At 45.7% G+C, this 23,768-nt stretch overlaps 1 protein-coding gene across 5 annotated transcripts; it reads right to left on the bottom strand.

The window, feature by feature from the left end:
• Positions 1-2,355: 2,355 nt before the first annotated feature.
• Positions 2,356-23,515, bottom strand: sim2 (SIM bHLH transcription factor 2). 5 transcript variants are annotated; one of them, XM_049016189.1, is made up of 12 exons: positions 23,144-23,515; positions 22,028-22,208; positions 16,438-16,520; positions 15,741-15,830; positions 11,966-12,074; positions 10,920-11,005; positions 9,485-9,684; positions 8,974-9,080; positions 7,890-8,037; positions 5,579-5,744; positions 4,830-5,196; positions 2,356-4,170 (listed from the first exon to the last, which is right to left on the bottom strand). In XM_049016189.1, exons 1-12 carry the CDS (start codon positions 23,147-23,149, stop codon positions 3,473-3,475), a joined length of 2,241 nt encoding a protein of 746 aa, XP_048872146.1. In that variant the 5' UTR covers positions 23,150-23,515; the 3' UTR covers positions 2,356-3,472. The 5 variants fall into 5 exon arrangements, with proteins under 5 accessions (XP_048872146.1, XP_048872150.1, XP_048872148.1 ...); XM_049016193.1 differs by having other exon boundaries at positions 22,028-22,204; positions 22,945-23,515; XM_049016191.1 differs by having other exon boundaries at positions 22,945-23,515.
• Between the last annotated feature and the right edge of the window lie 253 nt (positions 23,516-23,768).

The following is a 23,768-nucleotide window of genomic DNA, read 5'->3' on the forward strand; positions in this document are numbered from 1 at the left end:
CTGGCGTGAATGTGTGGTCATGTAGGCATGTTTTACTGGGATCTAGGATAAAGGCTTCCTGAATCGTGGGGGCTTGGTGTGAGCTTAGGGGCTTGTCTTTCCTAAAGAGGAAACCCATACAGCCAGCTATTACCGGTAGCATGTCATTTGCAGTGTGCGCCCCCCCCCCCCCCCCCCCCGACCGCCGTAACTCCTTCCTATCAGAAATCAGTGGCTCCTCAAAAGCAGGAATCGTTCAGGCCACAGTTGGGCGTTTTCATGCGCCAGTGAGCTCATGTCAAGCTAATGCAAGAGGCCCAACCTCCCTGCCCCTGAGAACAGGCTTGCCCTGCTTATCCTCAGCAGACAGGTAAGCTCTACATACAGGTTAACTGTTAGAAATGTGTAATATTAAAACGAATGACAGTGCTGTAAATCACTTGGTTGGAGGGGAGCTCTGGTTATTTCACCTGAGTAATAAAATATGATAGTATTATAGGTGCTGAAGAAGAGGTTGGAGCGGATCGCGTCCCTCTGCCGTCATCTTCGCCCTGGCCTGCAGGGTGCAGCGACGAGCCGCTAACAAGAATCACCCTGCCTGAATCTGAATCGCCCCTTTCGCTGTCAAGCTTTTCTGGGTCGGACAGATGAAGTGCGGGAGAGCTCAGCGCTGCAGGTGGACCCGGTTGCGAGCATGGTGGGGTGGGGGGGGGGGGGTAGTGGCAGGGAGGGGGCTGTTCTCCCGCGCTCCGAGGCCGCATCTGGGGGTTTGGCTCCCTGCTGAGTTGCTCAGATGACACTTCATTTGTCCCTGACACCTTACGCCATTGGCTCATCATAACTGGATGAGGTGAAAATATGTACAGGGCCCCTGCAGACCGTCTGGGGCCCCACCTCATCGCTGCAAAGATACCCAAATTAGATGCTCGAATCGCCCCGCATGTTGTTTTGAAACGGTTCCCAAAGACACAGCAGAAAGTTTATAGTATTGATCTTTTTTTAAAAAAAAAACAAAACCACAACTGGTCATGATCAGGGAATAAAAACAAACATCTGCTGGCTTTCATCTCCAAAGGCAAAGAGCAGCACCACACATATGCCTGAGAATTGTGCTGGGAGTAGCTGGCATGTGGTGCAATTTAAGGCTTTCCCCCACTGATTTATGCTTAGGCCACCCAGCTGTCTGGTGGGTGGGGCAGTAGCTCCCTGGACACACCCCCTAAGAATTGACCAATCAGTGTGGGAGAAATGCAGGGTTCTTGCCAGGGCTTTGAGTATGGATCTGCTTTTAGGTGGCTAGTGGCTGCCTGAAAGTTTATTAAGCAAATTGCCCGCACTCAGTCCATAAATGCTCACCATTTCAATATCCTATTAAACAATTTTCCCCCAGGGGGTCTGTAGGGTCAGATGGAATCTATTTTCCACATCACGCCTCACGTTAACTCCCAAAGCCCCCCCTAGAGAGGACGGTGCAGTCCTTTGGCTCACCTTCAAAACCGTCTCTTTTCAAGATGCTCAGTCTGTAAGCTTTAAACCAAGAAGTATCTGGGGGAATTACGGGATTTCTGAGTAAAAGTCGCGTTCTCTGTCACGTGGCAGAGAGTCTCCTTTAAATCTTTCATTTTGAGCATGAGTGAACCACGCATATACTCCTAGAAGATCAGGAAATGTAGGGTTGAGTTTAACATTGGCGCCTATGATCCGGTGTCTACTACATTCCCTCCAGCTGTAGTCGTCTATCACTGTGGGGTTCTGACAGGACCGCAGGTTGGGTGTCGTCAGCTGCTGGTGTAGCCCTCAGCTAGGGGTAAAGGGATGGGGGGGGCAGGTTGACTCAGTCTATATGTTCGGAGCCCCAGGGGACCATTGCAAACCGACCGCCAATGTGTTGGATACTCCCCCCCCCGCCCCTCCCTCCCAAGAGCTCAATGATGTGATCCAGGTGGAAACCCCTGACCTGTCAAGTGCGGTAAATGAAATGCAGAGGGTGGGGGCCTACCTAAGTGCCTCCTCGCTGGTCAGTGCATCTGCCAAAAAAAAGTAGTTTTTTTTTTTGGGGGGGGCTCTAGAGCAACCACTGGTGGGGAAAAATGAGTTGATTCTTAAGCAGAAGAGCCTTCCTAATGATCCTGTAAGACAATCCGCTTAAAATGGCAGCCAGTCGAGTCCTTTGTACATAATGTGTATGTTTCAATCCCAGGGTCAGCAGAGTGATTTCACTGTTGGGCCCCTGACCGAGGCCCTTAACACCACTGCTACAGGGACTGGCTGACTCTGCTTTCTCAGAAAAAAAGAAAAAAAAGCTTTGAATAAATACATGTGAACGTAGACAGTGCCATTCAGAAGTGACAGTGAATCAATCTCGACACGGCCATTTATTGAAGTTTGTGGTGCAGAGGTATTTAACTTCCATCCTCTTCATAACCAGGTCATGTATCCTTTATTATGCACGTTAACAATCATCAATTAGCAAACTGCTAAGTGCCATACAAGAATAAATACATATGTTTGTTGTTTTCAACCTGAGAGTACTCCTGGGTTTTGCTCTGTGATGGTGAAGTAAAAGTATCATGACTTGGGGGAAAAACTGCAGCTTCTGGGTCGGGTTAATGCTGTTAGCATCAGCGTTAGTCATTATCCTCATCCGCTGTTTCTTTCATGATTTGCCATCAAAAAATAAAGCATGTTTTAGAAATGATGTACAAAACGGCTACTAAACTTGGGGTTTATTTAAATGAATGTGGAAATACAAAACAATATAAAATAAAAAAAACACTTGGTGGGTTTAGTACAGCTTTATGTGGAGAACAGGGGATTGTTTCCACGGTTGTGTTGTGTTTGCGATTTACTTCATTCAGCAGCTCGATTTGCTGATAAGGTGGCGGAACGGCTGCAATACAGCAAGGGTACTGAGAGTCCAGCATGCAAGGTGCAACAAACTTTAAAAAAAAAAAAATTTGCAGTAGTCGCAGGAAGTTTACCGCAACCTTCCCACCTCTGGTAAGAAAGGAATCGATCCTGTACGAAAATGCTAAGTATACCTGCTCGTTCCCGCGTCAATAAGGCCCGTAACAAATCACGCTTTAATTCAGAGAGACAGTTCAGCCAGAGTTTCTCTGCCACATACCCTCTTTCACCAAGGATCTTAAAGGAGTGTTTACTGGAATGTTTATTTTATTTGTAATTTTTTAATTGTCTGTCTATTACAAAACAGTCTGTTAGAACTAGGGCGTGACACTGATATATTAACTGCTAAATAATTTGCAAAAATATAATGTATTCAGGCCAAAAAAACAAAAACCCCTGAAATTAGAGTTTGTTCCCTTTGTAGCTACGCAATACTGGCGTGCCAGTCTGAGAGCTGGGTGTCCGCTTGGAATCTCCGTGGGACGTCCTGCATTGTCTGATCTGTCGTCAGTCCTGGCACCTCTGGGAGACTTTTTTTTTCTCCTTATAAGGGGGTGCGCTTTGTGTCCTGTGAGTCCCGGGGGTGTCACCTCTCATTGGATATGATGACGGAGGTGCCGATGTAATGGGGGATCTCCCTGTGGGTCTCCGGTGAGGAGGGGGGACTTTGGCCCCTGTAAGCATAAGGGTTGATCTCCTCTCCCCGGTAGCTGTAGCTGTCGGCTAGGTGCCCCGCCAGTGTGTAGGGTGTCCCCTGCAAGGAGCCGTGCTTGGCCAGCACATGGTGGAAGTTGAGGGACACGTACGGGGCCTGGCTCGGAATGCCCACCCCCGCAAAGCCTGACCTCTGCTCCTCCTCAGCCCGACCTGCACCCCCCTGTGGCTGCTCCATGAGCTCGGGAGTCTCCCGGTCCCCGTTGCTGTCTGCATGCGGCGCCCCCAGGTGGCCATACTGTGAATCCATCAGGCAGAGCCTCCGCCTCTGCTCCAGCATGACCTGCATGGGCAGGTGGGCGCCCAGGCCCTGCAGGGGCTTCAGGTGTTCACAGCTGGCCCTGTCCAGCAGGGAGCCACTGAGGGACCCAGGGGGGGCCTTCTCGGCAGCCCCCACAGGGCTCTTGGCGTCACCCTTAGCCATGTGCAGCCCGGCCTCCGCCTTGCTCTGGTGTAGTGCGCTGCGGTCAAAGGGCTCCTCTTTGAACCTACTGTTGGGTCTGCAGGGGGCACAGCCGGTGTAGTCTTCGAGGGTGGGGTCGCTGATGTACCTCCGGCCTGCCAGGGGCCCTGGGGTTGGAAAATGATACACTATGGTAGTGTTTTTCAACCCAGTCCTTGGGGAACCCCCGAACTCTTCACATTTTTGCTCCTTTCCAGCTCCTACCTAGTGAAGAGCATCAAATGGTGTAGGTGTGTTCTGAGCTGGGAGGGAGCAAAAATGTGTACTGTCTGGGGGTCTCTGAAGACTGGACTGAGAAACACTGCGCTGTGGCTTCTGAATATTCCAGGCATAGCGAGTCGAACACCAGCTCCCTGCTGAAAGCTGGTGTCCTACCGAGGCTAAGGACACGGCATAAGGAAAGGGCACTTTGAGCCCCTCCCAGTGTTTCCTCAGTGATGCGCCCCCCCCCCCCCCCCAACAGATTTTCCCTGCATGTTTTAACTTCAGTTTCCCGGCAGGTTAACCCTGACCTGTGGGCTTAACGCTTATGCGGTTAATGGTTTTAAAAGTGACAGCGGGAAAAAGTCCTTTTGGAACGTTCTAGTGTGGAGAGATGGGGTGGCGCTGTGGGTCAGCGGTTATCGAATGTATTTGTTGTTAATCTGACTCATTACTGGAATGAGAGATTCTCCTCCGGAACCTTTCCCATTTGGAAAACGAGGCCGTTTCCCAGACTCCCCTGTTCTGTCTAGTGGAGAGGCCAGCGTAATGCACTGCTGCTCACCTGCATACGTGGCGGTGTGGGGGAGGGGGGAGCTGCTCAGCGCCTGCCCATGCAGGGGCTTGGCAGAGCGGGCATTGGTGCAGCCCCACCGCCCTTCGCCGTGTGGCTGCAGTGGGCCCAGGAGCTGGCAGGGGGGGCTCTGTCCCGGCCGCGGCTTCCGACCGACCAGCGCGGCTGGTTCCGCGGCAAAGTGACTGTACGCATAGGGGAAGGCCAGACCATAAGGGGCACTGCAGAGCACCTCGCCCCCAGCCTCTGGCGTGGGACTCTGCTCCTGGCAGGGGGTCAGGCTGTATGGGGGGCTCTCCTTCCAGCTCCAGGCCTGCGGGGGGCGCTCTGTTTTGTCCTGATTGAACGAGCTGTTTGGCTGCAATAAAAAATGCCTGACATCAGTAAACATTTCTGTGCCACCCTGCATATCATTACTAGCATAAGCATTTGGTTTTCGGCTGACTAACCTTTGCGAATTGCAGGTTTACACCTTTAAAGCTAAAAATTTGTATTTTAGTCTACGATTGCACGCTCCTAGGTAAACAGGTTCGTTGTAACTTGTTACATGTGACAAGAAATGTCCTGTTCCGTCCCGGAGTGAGTTTCTCGAATCCTTACTGCTGTATCATTCGTAAATTCTATGTTAAAAGATAAAACTTACAAATGACATGGCATACAGAAGGCTTCGGGCAACTCACCCCTGTTCTGTTTCAGCATTTAGCTGTAATGTCTTCTATGGGAAGATGCTGGAAGCTCACCTGGGGATAGGGGGCGCTCTTCAGTTTGGTCTTAATCTTGATGGCTTTGGCTTTGAGCTGCTTGCGGGAGTCCTGAGGTGAAGCCAGGCTGCTCTTGAAAGCCAGACCTGGCTTGGCACCGCTGCTCTGGTCCTGCGAGAGCTGCAGGTCCTTGTACTCAACATCTCTGCAGAGAGCACAAACAGCTGTGGGGGACAGGGTGCTAAACAAGGGCTCGAGGATTTTGCAAGGTGGGGGGGCATAAGAGGGGCTATAATTCATATGAACCCAATGATGTGTTTCGAATCAGAGAATGAGAGGGGAGGGGGGCACTCTATAAGCCAATCAGCTTTCAGCTGGGACCTGTGGCCCCATGCCTTTACATACCCCAGGTGTTGGACAACATTTTATTACCCATTATTCAGTTCAATTTATTTTACGTTACATTGTCTCAAAGTGCTTTACATTATTCTTGCCCAAAACCCCCAGTGAGCAATCCAGTGGTGACAGTGGCAAGGGAAACACTCTAAAAGAGATCCAGTGGTGATGGTGGCAAGGGAAACACTCTAAAAGAGATCCAGTGGTGATGGTGGCAAGGGAAACACTATAAAAGAGATCCAGTGGTGACGGTGGCAAGGGAAACACTATAAAAGAGATCCAGTGGTGACGGTGGCAAGGGAAACACTATAAAAGAGATCCAGTGGTGATGGTGGCAAGGGAAACACTCTAAAAGAGATCCAGTGGTGACGGTGGCAAATGAAACACTCTAAAAGAGATCCAGTGGTGACGGTGGCAAGGGAAACACTATAAAAGAGATCCAGTGGTGACGGTGGCAAGGGAAACACTATAAAAGAGATCCAGTGGTGACGGTGGCAAGGGAAACACTATAAAAGAGATCAAGTGGTGACGGTGGCAAGGGAATCACTATAAAAGAGATCCAGTGGTGATGGTGGCAAGGAAAACACTCTAAAAGAGATCCAGTGGTGATGGTGGCAAGGGAAACACTCAAAGAGATCCAGTGGTGACGGTGGCAAGGGAAACACTCTAAAAGAGATCCAGTGGTGACGGTGGCAAGGGAAACACTAAAAGAGATCCAGTGGTGACGGTGGCAAAGGAAACACTCTAAAAGAGATCCAGTTGTGACGGTGGCAAGGGAAACACTCTAAAAGAGATCCAGTGGTGACAGTGTCAAGGGAAACACTATAAAAGAGATCCAGTGGTGATGGTGGCAAGGGAAACACTCTAAAAGAGATCCAGTGGTGACGGTGGCAAGGGAAACACTATAAAAGAGATCCAGTGGTGACGGTGGCAAGGGAAACACTCTAAAAGAGATCCAGTGGTGACGGTGGCAAGGGAAACACTATAAAAGAGATCCAGTGGTGACGGTGGCAAGGGAAACACTCTAAAAGAGATCCAGTGGTGACGGTGGCAAGGGAAACACTCTAAAAGAGATCAAGTGGTGACGGTGGCAAGGGAAACACTATAAAAGAGATCAAGTGGTGATGGTGGCAAGGGAAACACTCTAAAAGAGATCCAGTGGTGATGGTGGCAAGGGAAACGCTATAAAAGAGATCCAGTGGTGATGGTGGCAAGGGAAACACTCAAAGAGATCCAGTGGTGACGGTGGCAAGGGAAACACTTTAAAAGAGATCCAGTGGTGACGGTGGCAAGGGAAACACTAAAAGAGATCCAGTGGTGACGGTGGCAAGGGAAACACTAAAAGAGATCCAGTGGTGACGGTGGCAAGGGAAACACTCTAAAAGAGATCCAGTGGTGACGGTGGCAAGGGAAACACTCTAAAAGAGATCCAGTGGTGACGGTGGCAAGGGAAACACTCTAAAAGAGATCCAGTGGTGACGGTGGCAAGGGAAACACTCAAAGAGATCCAGTGGTGACGGTGGCAAGGGAAACACTCTAAAAGAGATCCAGTGGTGAGGGTGGCAAGGGAAACACTCTAAAAGAGATCCAGTGGTGACGGTGGCAAGGGAAACACTCTAAAAGAGATCCAGTGGTGACGGTGGCAAGGGAAACACTAAAAGAGATCCAGTGGTGACGGTGGCAAGGGAAACACTCTAAAAGAGATCCAGTGGTGACGGTGGCAAAGGAAACACTCTAAAAGAGAAACCTAGAAGAAACCTTGGGAGGACCCAGACTCAAAGGGGAGGCCATTCTTCAGGGTTACCTTTAAAGTTACCTTTATTTTCTGAGATTTAACATGTGTGATTCTGTGGGGCTTGTGACAGGTGTTGCAAAGACATGAAAAGTTTAGATTCATCCCCTAGGCGGCTTTCCGTAGTCACATGATTTGGGGGAGGGCATGACGGGGACTCACGTCAGGACGTAGTTGACGCTGACGATGCAGTGCGGCCGCGATGAGCGGCTGTTGTGGACGATGGTGGCGTAGCTCTGCACCCACACCCAGCCGCCATGCTTGGAGAGTAGCCGGTAGTACTTGGTGGTCACCTGACCTTTCACCAGCACTGCATGGGACAACAGGAGAGCTTTGGACCCCATTTGCCCCTCACTCTATCTCAGCTCCCCTCCTATTGCGAAACACCGCGCTCACCGCATTCAGCAGGCCATCACTAATCGCTCGTTTGCACGATGTCCTACGAGAGGCGACACCACATTGGAAACATCTGCGGCCGCCATCCGCAGACTTTCTGCGCATCTCCGCTAAGTCTTTTCAGGTCGTGCCAGAAAGCGGCTTGCATGCATCATCAAACGTGACTCTCCCAGTCCTTAATGTGATCATCTCTATGCCGCCGGGCACTTGTGATTCAGATTACAAGGTCTGTGGAAAGCTGGCGGAGCAAGGACTTCGAAACAAGGGCAGGAGAGCAGAGGGACGTCTTGTTCATTAATTTTCACGGCCATCTCTGCTTTGCAGCTGTGACGGGAAAGTCGCCCTCTGCATCCTAACATAAACACCCATGTGTTGTATGCAGCAATAATCAAACCACAATTGTATGCCACTATTTAAACCACTAATCTGTGTGAGGCCCCTGATGTTTGAGGGACCCCCTGTTGGCCACAAATAGTCAGCATACTGGGAAGGGGGGGCCTAAAACAACAAGCCCACTGCTGATCGTATGTAACGATAAATCAGTCTCCTCTGAGTTGCGGCATTCGAGGCGTATCTGGAGGCTCAGGCTTGGACAGTCATGGTGGACCAGGTGGCTTGTGGGAGTTTTAGTTATGCAAAAGTGTTCTGAGGACAGAATGAAAAGTGATTGGTTCAGAGAGATAACCAGTCAGATTGCAGAGAAGGTGGGTCCAAGATATCTGATTGGTTAGTCACACTTCCTCTAGTTGCTTGGACCCAGTCCTTTTTTGTTCTGCCCTCAGAACATTTTTGTGTAGGTAAAACTCCCATGAGCAACTAGGTGGGGCCCACGCCGTGGGGGAGTACTCACGCAGATGATGTGCGTATCGCAGGTGGAACACGTCACAGCCGTGCACGTGGTGGTACAAGGTCTTCTCTATCAGGTCCTGCGGCTCGTGGCCTGTCAGCTCTGCCACCCTGAAGCTCACAGAAACAGTGGGACTTAGGTCAACTGAATATAAATACCCAGCCATCTTCCAATCACTTTTCCTGGGGGGGGGGGGTCATTCCCAGACAGCACAGAGCTGGGGTTCACTCTGGATGGGAGGCCAGTCCATACACACAATATCGGCAATTGAAAAATGCCGGTTATCCAAACTGCTTGTCTTTGGATTGCACCATGCAATGGAGAGAGCATGCAAACCCCCTAGCTTAGAGGTGCAAGGGTAACATGAATAAATAAATATCATGGCATACAGTAATATCTGACCAGCTCTGCATGGCTGCATGTTCGTTTTATTGCATAATACGTCTAGATATACCAGGCATAGCGAGCTGAGTGCTGATTCAGCGGCGCTCCACTGGAAGCTGTGGTATCCTACCGTGAGTCCAGGAAGATAAGCTTGAGATCCAGGCTGGCACGGAACATGAACATGTTGCTGTGCAGCTTGATCTCTGTGATGCCGCTGGGGGGCAACGAGTGGCCCACTGCCACCAGCCCCACGATCTGGTAGCAGGAGTCATAGAGCGCCATGTCCACCACGAACTGCCGGATCTTCAGGTAGCCGCTGCAGTGGATCACCTGGCCATTGGACGAATCAGATGCTTGGGTTACACATTCCATTGTCACAAACTAATAAAATATACCCAGGCAAGGCTTCCGAGTCATCAGAGTCACTCTCAATCTTGAAGATAAGCCTCAAGACCAGTGCCTGTCAACCCATTAAGTTTCACTGGTGGCTGCCTAGGGCACCATCTTCTGACGGGGAAACAACTTAGCAAGCCACTCTCACTTTGTCTTGTATGGAGAACTCTGGCTATGAGGCTTTCTAAGGGCATCACATAGCCTTCAACTAGTACTGTTTAAGACTATTCTAATTAGCTTAGCCTAGCTGGACTTGGGCATAGTTGGCTCTTTGATCAATCTATTAGCATTGCTTCTACAGTACATCAATTTCGACAGAAGTATCTGCTACATACATACACTAACGTCATGTAAAGGATTCTGCTGCCAAAGGCTACCTGATTGAAACCCTGTCACTCCAAGAAAAGTAGCATCATCTTCGCTTCTAGGTAATGACTCCTGAATTAATGGTCACTTCCACTCTTGTGCCATTTAGCCTTTGGTGCCTTATTATTCACTCATGGGCAGGACACCCTACTCCTATGCCGCATGTCACTAATAACGCTGCCGTATCAAGCGGCCCTATGGCTCCACACTCTGGCTCCTGGCCACCCTAACAGGAAGCTGTCATGTCCTGTTTATCATCGCCACTTCCTGTTTACTCGCACTCGCGGCCTGGCCGTCCAGGAAAGTCCCTTGAGCTCGGCGCTGATTTATTCTCTACTTACCGTAAACGGGCCGCTCGCTGCCAATGTAAACTTCAGATAAATCCCTCCCACCCCACAGGCTGATTAATGGAGACGGCTGATTGGGAGAATTAATTTAAAGTCATGAAACACAGCTGTTCTGCAAGAAAAAGGATGGGGCCAGCCCGTGATTGACATACCTCGGCAGAGAGGGGGAAATAATTGTATAATAGCTGTAGGAAAAGCTGTTTCACTTCAGAGCTAGCTGTGTGGGGAAGCATCTTTCTCCCATAATGAAACAGAACGGAGCTGTTTCATGATAAAGCTTACAGAGCCAGTGCCGGTCCTGCCTGTTTCCCTGACGATGTGGCGATAGCTCAGTTCCTCGCTAGCTGAACATATGCTGGAACCAAGAAGGAAATCCAATGGGGAAAGTAGGGTTTGTACATCATGAATTTGCATAAGTAAATTGGGGATTTGTGACCCCCAACCCCCCCCCCCCCCCACCTTGTAACCTCCACAGGTGAGTCCCGCATTCCTCTTGGCCAACACACACTTCATCCGCAGGAAGAAGGAACGCTCCAGCTCGTATTCTGCGGGGGGGGGACATCATCATCAGGAATTTGCACACTGGAGCAGGTTTTCTTACAGGCAGAGATCCTGTAGATCACCTCCCAAGCACACTTTTCCATAGGGTCCCTTGTTGGCCATGATATCTGCACTGAATAATGAAATAGTGGGTCCCTTATGTAGGAGATGCTGAAGCAGCATGTTCTGATAACTAAGTAGTCAGCTATGATCTTCTGACTTGCTAGCTGTTTATTTAGTTTATGAAATGTCTGGGGGGGGGGGGGGGGGTAGTGGCCCCGGTGGTTTCCGGATAATCTTGGGATCTGAGAGTTTCCTGGTACCAAAGAAGCACCTCAGTCACAGTCCAACTCAAAATGAAGCACCTTTGGTACTGTGGGCCAGTGTTTCTATGTTGTTATTATTGAACTGGGATGACATGACATACTGTGGTACTTCATATGTGTGTGCAAATACTGTCCAGCTAAGGATTACAGCGATATAGAGGGTGCTGAGCTCATTGACTAGCTCTGTGCCTAGCCTAGAATGGATTTCAGGTAACCAGTTATAAACAGACGTATTCCTCAATAGATGTAAGACTGAAGAGCAATATCCAGAATGCAACTACTGTGTTCCATCTGCTTTACATCTGTCCATCCATGCTCCAATTGCTTATCCTGGTCAGGGTCACATGGGGGGCTTTAGCCTATCCTGGGTGGCACAGGGTATAGCCTGAATTGGATGTCCATTCATTGCAGGGCATATTGGGGCAGGTTAGAGATAACTGTGCCATTCACTGGGCCACAGTGCCACCCAATAACATGTTTTGTTGAGCTTACATTCAGCAGCCATTTAAGAGCTAATGGCCGTTTTATGGCTAATTAGTTAAGCTGGAACTGTCAGATCCCCCTCCCTACCCACAATGCCAACATACCAACTGGTAACCTGGGAGGCGTCTCCCTGGCGATTAGCAGGAAATGACGTACCTTGTAAGACATGCGGGTGGAGGGGCTGGTGGGCACTCAGAACCGCAGTCATCTCGTCATGGTCCGAAGGGTGGATGTACTCAAAGATGCTATTTCCCGTCAGCTCCACCTGGTGTATGGAGAACAATGGCCTTCAAAGAGAGTTACAAGGTGACCAAGACCTTGCAATTCCCCCAACGGTACATAGGAGGCGCAATACCATATAAGATGTGTACAAATGTTATACTAGTGACACCAGCTTGGCCTTTAGCACCAAAATAAAGAGCAGAAATATGGCGTGAGAGCAGAATGGATCAGTATAGATTTAGTAAGCATTAGTCAGCATAAATCTAGACAGATTTGCTTCATGAATGAGCAGGATGGTAGAGAGGGCTCTACTATAAAGGGCTTTGGGTGGCGGCTGCAAATCTCCTGCCGGCTCCTGAAATTGATCCCTTCTGCCCCATTCAACCCCACCCCCCAAATTAACAATGAAGTGAAAGAGGGTAACGCAGATGGGGAGGGGGGGTTGGAGGGGGGGTTGGAGGGGGGCAGCACAAAGGTTAATTTGTGAAGAAAAGAAAAAAATTAGTCTAAACACAAAAAAACTCCCCTTCACACTTTGATCCATTTGCCCCCCACCCAAAATTAGCGGCGTTGAATCAGAACACTGAGCAGGTCGCTGCTCGACACTCCAAGTACAAATCAGCTTCTGTGCAGCACTGGTTCAGCACATTAATCCGGGATTGGTGGATAGAGTCATGGAGGTGGGCTTCATACCACAGGCACGGGGGACGGGTGGCCAGACACAGAGCAGAGACACCGCAGGGTCCAGCTGGGGCTGTCTGGCCCGTAAGCAGGGCTGATCTTGGTGGGGTCACCTGCTGACTATTTCTGTGCAAGCGTCATGTCTTTTTTACCTTTTGACTCTCCTTTCTTGTGCCCTAGACTGTCTTGAAGAGCTTTCCCACCAAATTTCCAGAACCTAGTACCCGGTTCTCAGTTCCTGAGCCACCTCAACCAGGAACTTTAATAGTTACTTTCTTGTGTCGCTTTCCCAGCACACAACAGGAACCTTTATGCTAAATAAGCAGGGGAGAAGCGAAAAGCTGATAGGTAACTTCAAAGCTAATTTCATATGAAAATACGTCACCACCCAAAAATAATGGCGGTTGAACAAGTCATTTTGTTGGTTAGCCTTTTATTTATATTTTATTTATATGACCTGAGTGACATTATGATTCTTATTAAATCTTTGTCTTATTTGGTAACACGGCTTTCAATCACTTACTGATCATGCCCTGGGGAGTTAAGAGCCAGAGTGTGTGTGTGTGTGTGTGTGTGTGTGTGTGTGTGTGTGTGTGTGTGTGTGTGTGTGTGTGTGTGTGTGTGTGTGTGTGTGTGTGTGTGTGGGGGGGGGGGGGTGTTAAGCCGCATTTGAATGCTACTTTGCACAGGTGCTGTCTTCACACGTGTGGCAGTGCTGCTGATTTGCATGCGGCTTCGCATGGAGATGCTGCCTGTCTGGTCATTTCCATGAGCTCATCCGTTTGTCCCACTATTTTTGTAGCTATCTAGGCAGTACTGGTCGAAGCCCGTATGCCTCCCTGGGCAACCTTTACCCCAGGCACCCCCCATCTGGGACAAACTGAAATTGGCTTGCTAAGTCGGTGCCTCCCCAACCCTAGGCAGTTGCCCATGTCGCCTAATGGGTGTTCCAGCACTGCATCCCAGTGAGACGTCTGAAGCTCACCTCTGTTTTTCCTGATCCCCCCACCCTCCCCCCAGACCGACACCCCTAATCATTACTGAGTCTGAACATGTCGATCCAGTGGTTTTCTCTTCCCCCTGACAGACAGACTATTGATGGCACTGACTCACTGTGAACCACCGCATTATGCAGAAAATAATAACTTAATGATCTCATTTTCACTGTTCACCCTGTAACTGGCCAGCCTTACATACTTAAGGTAATGGCTTTCTTTAGTGAAGACAAGAAATAATGCAATTAGGTCTTTGAGTAAAAGGTAGGTCTGTTTTACTCTAGGGGTTTTACACTGGAGGTACTGCTGAAAGACAAGATCAGGGATGTGTATGAGAGTGGGGGAACTTTCAGTGATTGGTTAATTACAAGCTGACCTGATACAGAAGGCTGCATACACACATTAGGTGGACCTAGTGCTGGGTGGGTGGGGGGGGGGGTGTATTTATCTCTCCGGTGTTGTCTGGGTTCCGTGGCATGAAATCGACTACTGATGATGGTAAATATCATCACGATGAAAAAAGGAACCTCAATCTTGTCCTCAATGGCACAGGCAGAATGGGTGCTAGCGATTAGCAGAAAAGCCAAGTTTAAGTGCTACAGAAGAGTAATGGCATCCCCCCCCCCCCCCATATCCCCCCCACATGCACACATTTTGGTCTGGAGAACAGATGACGAAACCGGCCTCCCACCATCCAACAAAAAAAGCCTGTACGTGCCTCTTTCATAATCAGCGGCAAACGCAGCAATGATCGTCACTTTCTCACACACACCTCCCAAGCTGGAAAGCAACCACGGCCCGTGAATCCGGCAGCTTAGTTAAATCCTCTGTTCATGCAGAGCCAGGGCAGCAACTGAAGGCCAGGCCCCACACAAAGTGATAGTACTCCAACCTCCTAAACACAGAGTATGCTTTACTGGATGGAGCAATAATGCTCCAACCAGAAGAATGCACAGCACACTTTACTGGACAGAGTAACTGTACTCCAACCTCAAATGCACAGCACACTTTACTGGACAAACCAATAACAGTCCCATTTTATAAACACACTGTACACTTTACTGAACAGCAATAATATTTCACCCACATAAACACACTATACCTTACTGCATGGAGCGATAATACTCCAGTCTCATAAGTGCACATCACACTTTACTGGACAGAGTAACTGTACTCCAACCTCAAATGCACAGTACACTTTACTGGACAGAGTGATAATACTCCAACCGCATAGCACTTTATACTTTTTCGGAAAGAGTGATTCTACTCATTCCACCTTATCATATTTTCTATTTCAACAATGTAGTTTATATTTATTTCAAATATTATATCATATATTTCATTCTACTAGTTTTATTTCCTGTTTCAGCCATGGCTTCTGTTTATTTCATATATGTTGCATAAATTACAGACACTGGGGCTATAATTTATTTTACTGAGAGAAATTTTGGTGTGGAATGACTCGGATCACATGGTCCTTAGCAGATGCTAAGCGCTAATTTGGCTGTAGAAACCAGACACACCGGGGGGAGGGCAGAGGACTATGTGCAGTTTTGCATATTTTCTGAATCTTGAGTTTCTACCTCATGTGTTGGTCAAACAATTATGAATTAGCGTTACTGGATGTTGTTTTTACCTGAGATTTTACCTCCTGGTTTGAACTGCCTGGTGAAATCTTTTACCTGATTATTATTATTATTATTATTATTATAACCTAGTCTTTGCAAGGGTGTAGATATTTGGGTAGAGACGTTTCCACACCATTATTGTGGGAGTACCGTGTGTGTTTAGGAGGGTTTGGGGCTCGTTTAGTCCCCACCAATGTTAAAACCAAACCTAAATCCATGAGTCTTTGTATGTTTGGAGGAGGACAGAATTGGGTTAGCTTACTTGATAAATTTTTAATCGGACTGTAATCAGAGGAAATGACAAGAAGAATAAATATTATTGAGATGCAGCTGAAGATTTTAGCTGTTTTCATGAATGCCACAGAACAGGATCCATTTGTACCGGTGACATTTAGGCATACCTACCTGTGACAAACCCAGATGGACGGAAGCTGTTTCTGAGATGTACATGATCTTGCCGTCTGAGGCCACCACGAACACGAAGCCATCCAGGGTCTGCGGGAGTCAAAAATGCACAAATATTTACCCAGCACACACACACTGAGCACACACTTCACACATACTGCACACACACTGCGGCACACACTACACACACGCACTGAGCATACACCGCACACACTGCGGCACACACTGAGCACACACTTCACACATACTACACACACACTGCGGCACACACTACACACACACACTGAGCACACACTGCACACACACTGCGGCACACACTGAGCACACACCACACACACATTGAGCATACACCGCACACACACTGTGGCACGCACTGAGCACACACTGCACACACACTGCAGCACACACTGAGAACACACTGCACACATACTGCGGCACACACTGAGCACACTGCACACACACTGTGGCACATACTGAGAACACACTGCACACACACTACACACACACTGAGCACACACTGTATCTGCCGCTGATAATTTGACTGATTTCAATTTAACCCATTGATTCCCAGCCTTTTTCTAAACTTCTTAGGAACATGTTTTTTCCCCTCCCAGTATGGTTATAATTGCTGTGATACAAATCTGATACAGATTGATCTGGTTTGATCTAGAGGTTTCCAGAGAGACAATGCACTCACCTGAAGGAGATGGGACCCCAGCTCTCTTGCCATGTTGTCCAGGGGGCTGACGCGGGTGGGATGCCCCCAGGCCTCTCCAAGACCTGCGAGCAAAGCGAAAGGTTTCGGTGGTGTGAATTCGGGGTGGAGGAGGGCGATGAGAAGTGTCAGCCTCATTCTACTCCATGACCCTTATGGAGCAGCTGTGCAAATTCAATAAATCTGTTCAGGGTAATTCAGTCATTTTCAACCAGCCAGTGCAAAGTAAATCCAGCCATCACTTTTTCTTTTTTTTTGCAACTTCTTTTGAGTGTTAAATAATTTTGGCCCCGCGGTTTCATTCTAGGACAGATCGTGGGACGTCACGTCTAAAATATGCACCCCCCCACACCCCCTCCAGGGCCCTTGCCATGTCTGCAGAGTAAAATCGAGGACATTTGGACATAATTATCACATTCACAATAAATTTGCATAGCCCTTTTGAAATGTTCTTTTGTTCTGGCTTACAGTGAAAAAAACAACAACAACAAAAACTGACCTAAACTCTAGGTTCCATTAGTTTAAACAGCTTTGTGGTTAAATTCCTTGATGAGATTTCACAGCTTGCAGCAAATCTCCAGTTTGTAGGCATCTCTGGCATGGGTGGGCGGGGGACAGAGCCATATCAACACAAAGCCCCCAGCTCCATCTCAACAGGCTACATGGAGCTAGGTTCGGATACAGGAGGCCACTCAGTTTTGAGAAAGACCACGAATGCAAATCCCTGGCCCCCTACTCTAATGTGTGTGTATGTGAGTGCTCAAATATATATTACATTGTGGGGACCAAATGTCTCCACAATATAATTAAAAAACTGTTATTTTGTCCTTGTGGGGCCACCCTCTTTGCAGCCCCCCAAGGGAAAAGTCAAAGTTATAAAATCTGTGGTTGGAATAAAAATAAAAACTAAAGGTTTTGCCCATAGAAATGAGTCCCCACAAAGACATAAATACTTAATCTGTGTGTGTGTGTGTGTGTGTGTGAATAGACCGAGAGAGAGAATTATGTTTATATTGCATTGTATGGACCAAATGTCCCATACAATGTAATAAATACCTGTTATTATGACGTTGTGGGGACCATTCTTCAGGTCCCCAAAAAGATTTGTGATTGCAATCAAAAAACTAAAAATGCCAAAAGTCTTGCATTTTATTTGGTTACTTATGGCCAAGGTTAGGGCTGCATAGGGGTTAAGGTCGTCATGTTGGGATTAGAGTTTTCCCCATAGAAATGAATGGAGAGCCCCCAGAAAGATATAATTACAAAACTCTGTGTGTGTGTGTGTGTGTGTGTGTGTGTGTGTATGTGTGTGTGTATGTATGTCTGTGTGTAGGTACCAGAATATTATCCATCATTCGTAAATGAGCTGGACCACACAGCCAATGACATCATCTTATGAGAGAGTATTTCAGATGGATGATTATGTCATGTCTTTCGCGTTTGTTAAAGGTGTCCGAGCCCTGAGCCTGGCAACCATTAAAAAAAATTATTATTATTATTATTCCACTGAATAATATAGGATTGAAACTGGGTGGAGAATACACTCTGTACAATTAAGAAAAACTGAAATGGCACTTGGGACATTACACAAGCTGCACAAACTCCGTCTCCAAGCTCCGTCATACTTTCTGGAGCTGAGAAAAACACTGAAATGGGAGATGGAGATGCTCTTTTAGTTACTGCTTTTAATGTTCCGGGGAGAAGCAAGATTAGCAGAACACATAAGTCAGAATGGGCTTTTTGTGCACTGCTCAGAGAAAATGTTTTAATCTGTCTGATTGCAGACAAAGGACAATCCTACAAACCAATCTAGTGGAACCAAAGGAGACTTCATTGAATACTGATACTCTCCCATGATTCAGACTAATCTCTCACCTCTTAACAATAATCCATCTCTGTTGCCATTAACGACAAGAAAGAAGGTATATACAGTGCCTTTATTTTCCAGCTCAAAAGACTGGTTAACCACTTTTGCCTATCGCGAAGTCTATTTTTAACACAATGCGTGCCGAAAAGGGCCGGTCAAAGCCGGTGTTTTGGCAGCCGGGGCCCTGGCGGATTGCCCCGTACCGGCGCTGTTAAATGAGTAGCAGACCACAGAGAGGTGGCCCCATCCTCACTGCACATTAAGACCACACTCCGTGACAAAGGGCTGGAATTAAAGCAAGCCACCCCCCCCAGTCACTCAGGACTGAGGCGCTGATAGAGGACTTTAACACATGGGCCACTTCTGGCAGAAGCCCCTGTCAGAGAATAACGGGAGGGAGTAAATCTATATTCCTGGATGGGGGGGGGGGGGGGGGGGGGGGTAAGCGTGGTGTGTCAGAACGACAACTGATCTGTCACTATGACTGATGCATTAAAATCACTAGTGCATTTGGTAGATGTTGATTAGCAGGACAGTTATGCAAAATAATACAAAAGCGTTACTTAGAGTGCCCTGCACGAAATGAAAGGACAATTAAAAAGATTTCAATTATTCCCAGAAATGCTGTATGGACAGTTTCAGGCCTACATTTCCCAGTCACTAACTCTGTTAATTGCCTGCCTGTGTGTATCATTTCATTGTTGAAATTAATATAGAATATTAATTTATAGTAAAAGCAGGGATACTTAGGCATAAAGTTAAAATTCAAATAAATCTGAACAGTCTGTGAACAATAAATAAGTAATTTTATACTAAATTGGTGGTTTGTAAAGTCTGTAATTGTTAACATTTTCCGTATGCCAGTGTTTAAAATGTTAAATGTTAAATTGCTACTGCGTAGTTTGAAGGGGCCATTTTCCCATTTGCGTGTCCAGCCGGCCTGGGATCAGCTCTCCGGTTCGGGCCCTGAGCTCAGTCAAACCGTCCGCATTACTCGTATACGTATGTAACTCATTTAACTAGATTAGTCGGTTTGAATACAGGAATAGGGTTACTTAGTGAGCTTTTCAGCTACTATACAGACACAACATTTTAAAAAAGAGCAGGCAATATATTACGATGAAAATATAGAAAAAAAAATTGGTCGAAAATTTTTCAGCATGTCTAATGGGTCTCGAATCTTTTTTCGTGTTATTACAATAACAAGCACGTTTAGGCTATAAGGCTTTGTACGTTGTAAGTGTTTTAAATAAACTACATTTTTCTGCTGGCTACTTCGTGGCGGACATCTGTCGCGAATTGAGGATAAAATTATTCACAATAATGCCGAAATCCAATAAGTTGCTAAAGACTATCCTTCTATAAGAAAGGAGAGGAGTTACTAGGCTCCTAAAATATTTGCCGGGAAATAAAATGCGGCCTAGTAACGGCAACGCTTCCGCCAGATATCAGTATCAGTATCATCTAATATATCTAAAAAATAAAGACAAAGACGTAGCCCTACATATAACCATATGTGCAATAATAATAATAATAATAATAATAAACACCAGTCTAGGGAATATAAATATAGAGTTGCTAAAACAAACAATATAACAATAAGCTAAATATTTAGAAATATAATCATATTATTATAAGCCTTTACAATCCAGTGATAATAGATGTTTCATATAGCTCAATTCACTTTCCACAAAATTATGTATTTTTTATCATCTAATCGGTAAAAAATATGCTCCCAAGTACTGCCTTAATATGAAGTTAATAAAGAGAACTACTGATTATATCTGAATTGTTTTTATATATTTATATTAAAGTTGTACGTTAGTGTCCGTACGCATCCCTAATTCGCTACCGTGATCTTCAGCTGTGTTAAGGTACATTATACCTTCTACACTGTAACAGTAAAAATGTTATTGTTACAAAACGGACACACTTTGCAAGTTTATCTTAGAAAACGTCATTTTAGCGGGCACAGGATTTAATATATAAAATTGTTAACACAAATGTCACGGTTTAATTTCAGTCTGCTTTTTAAGAGCAAGATTTTGTTTTACCAGCGTTCACCCAATTATTTGTGAACTTTTAATTTTTATTTAACATGTCTTATTTTCTGAATGCCGGCACCAAACAAAACGTTGTGGTTTCACGAGCTTAATTCACGGCCTCACGCGCACCTGTTGAAATGATCTTATACCCCATCAATTTCTAATAATAGAAAATGACCTGTTGCAAAACAAATGACACAGAATATCATTGTTGCAGATTAGTTGGCCAATATGTAATCACATAGGCCTACAATATTAAAACGTACATTAATAATAACAAATAATAAAATACAAAGCTATATATATCCTAATGAAATATATACTAAATGTGTTTAAAATGTTTGGATAATTGCCAATGAAAAACTTTTATTTGGTGTAATATTTGAATGTTTAGCAGACGTGCATGAGTTATTTTGATTATATAGCATAAATGATCAATTTGCCTTGTATATTAATAAATTTTAACCGATATATGTGTTTTCTAAATGCTAATTTAAATTCAGTGGGTCTACAGCGAAAAAAAACATTAAAATAACTGAGTCGATAAGGAGTTTCCCATTAAGATCAAAATTCACAACAAATTATCCAGGCCACCCCATTTAGATTTGGTAATTTGATTTTTTTTATTTCGGTAAGCATTCTAAAGTGCTACAAAAATACGCGCTAAATTAGGTTTGTTTGCCTCGTTAATAAAAAGTCTAAAATTTAAACCAGCTAATAAAGCTCTGTGTATTCTAATTCACGATGATTGTCTAAAAGATCAAAATGCTCTTCTAATGTAAGCCGTTGTTGACATGAGTTCCCTTAAAATTAAGCCATTTCAATTAGAGTGTTTCTATACCTAGCCTAATAACACGGCCCTTAAGTTCAACAATCCACTGCACTGCTAACATTTGTGCGTGATAAGACACTGACCGTTAACCATGCTCGTTACTCAGCCGCCTGTAACATCATTTGCTTTCCGTTTATGTTATATTATTTGACTATTTAGAAAAAAATGAAAAAGGGAAACCCTCGCGTTAAAGTGCGGTTCCTAGTGCTGTACCCGCTATCCGACATCAAAAGAAAGATTGGGGGGGCAATGACCCAAGCGTAAGTTTTAGGTGACATGATGAGTGATGACAGACTCATTTTACGCAGAGGAAGAGGGCTGTTTTCTTCCAACAGCCCGCTGAAATGTTCGTTTTACTAAGGATAATTGGATAATTTATCATCGTCTTTAAAATGAAACGGAAATGTATTCCGCATTATGTACATTTTCCTTTTACATGATCAGTTTTTATTAATCCTCTGTGAAATACACAAACACGTCCGTCGTATATCAGTTTTAGAAGGCTAGTGCCATTTTGAAATACTGTCATGTTAACAATAAATCATGATGACATTAACGCCGCACATGCGACTATACGTTTTGATGTAACCTAAGTCCGTGAAAACACGCTCGAGTAAATGTATAATAATTAAGCGGCCCCCTCCCGGGGGACTCTACTAACAGATAGCAAGGCTATACTTTAAAAGTTAATCTGTTAGGCATTGAGAAAATGTGTAGTGAGAGACTACTTGAGCGAACTGAATTTTCGATATTCTGACAACTAACAGGCTATATTAATTACAAAACAGTTCATACGGATAAGGACACGGTGTTTGTGGAGAAACTTACCATCGGGGAAGACGGCCCTCATCTTCAAGTAACTGGTGGTCAGTCGGATGATGGAGGCTTTATCCAGCTGCGAAGTGATGGCCGATGGTAGTGGCAATAATTTCGCCAGTTCGTAAAATTCTCCATTTTCTTTTTCCCGTCTTGTCTTCGCTGCATTCTTGGACTTCTCCTTCATTTCTGACTTATGAAAAAAAATTCCACTCGCATAACAATATGCCTTCTCCACCTCCGAAACTGCTGAGTTCGGCCACTTTTCCTTTATCTTTGAATCAGAAAATGGTTATATTCGTCAAAAGAAGACATGTTTATTAAGTAGTATTTCTGTTATCATATTTAAAAAACACTATAAGGCCTATATACACAATCCTTTGGCTGCTGATCTTCACGTCTTTGCCGGTGCAAAAAATGCTTGAGGGTAATTAAGATATGTTTTAAAACCATTGTATTTTATTGTAAACAAGCAGTATGCAGTTGTCAGTTTATATATAAAGGTTAAAAGTAATTCTATTCAAATTACGAATAATTTTATGCCGCAAAGACACCAGCCGTGTCCCATATCTAAATACTAAGCGCAACAACAACTTCCTACAATTAGGTCTCAATCAACCATTAAAAAAACATGTTTCACAGTGGGTGAAGTTTCCACCAATAGCATGACAACAGAAAAGGTTAACAACTATATTTTAGTCATTGATATGTACGGCATGTAAATCCTCCCTAGTTATGCAGGCTGTACTGATTCTGGCTTAGTTCAAATAAACTCTTAACAAAACTTCTTGGTTTACCTTGACGTCCTGTAAGTTGGGAATATTCCAATCGAATATCGAAAGAGGTGTCGAATATTATTATTTTTTTAATTCCAACGAACACGCCAAGCGTACGCTATAGTTACGACCCCGGGACTGCAGTTCACTAACCTTTCAAAAGCTGGGAACGAAATTCTTCGCTCTTACTTCTTCAAATGAATCTCATGCAAATATTGTCCTTTTGATGTTCGCTGAGAGGGCTTTCGCCAAGAAACTTTCCCGTGTGCCGGGCGCCGTTTAAACCATTCTTGGGGACGCCCATAATTAATCAAATGTTGACGATCTGAGGTAGTGGATAAATCAGAATTACCTGCATGTATTCATAATTATTTCAAGATTCCTCCAATGTTGTTGATGCCTTTAGTCGAGTACGAAAAGAAAAAATCCATGATGAAAATGTGCAAATGGTGATAAACGTGAACGCTCTTCATTCCCACATGCCTTTATAAACACATAAAGAAATCCATTGCTATGATCTCCAGGTTTCAACTGCGGGATTCACATTGTCGCACAGCCCACATCCCGGTTATTATAGAAGACACGGAGTTCCTTCACTGTCAGTAATTGCACTTTCCCTGTCCCCGGGCTGATCTTCTAGTTTGCATTGTTCGGGGGTCGATAATCCTAAAAGATGGAATGATATTCTAAGCAGCAGCCGCTAATTCCTTTCGCAGAAGCGGAGGCGCACTGAGAGAGATGGAAGGATGGAGGGAGGGAGGGAGGGAGGAAGGGAGGCGCGAGCGATCAAGCAAGCTGGGGGTCGCGCTTCCAAACCGTTACGTCACGATGTCTCCGCCGTCTTGGGTGAAACGTGGTACAGTGTAATAAAACTGGCAAGCAGTGACATTTATCAGCTGAACGCTTTACTAGACAATAGCAAGTTGTTTGGCTTGATTCTTCTGTTATTGGCCGAGTTTTAACCACTGTTTTTACAT

This window comes from Brienomyrus brachyistius, chromosome 6 (assembly GCF_023856365.1).
Source record: "Brienomyrus brachyistius isolate T26 chromosome 6, BBRACH_0.4, whole genome shotgun sequence".
In the NCBI taxonomy this organism is placed as follows: Eukaryota; Metazoa; Chordata; class Actinopteri; order Osteoglossiformes; family Mormyridae; genus Brienomyrus; species Brienomyrus brachyistius.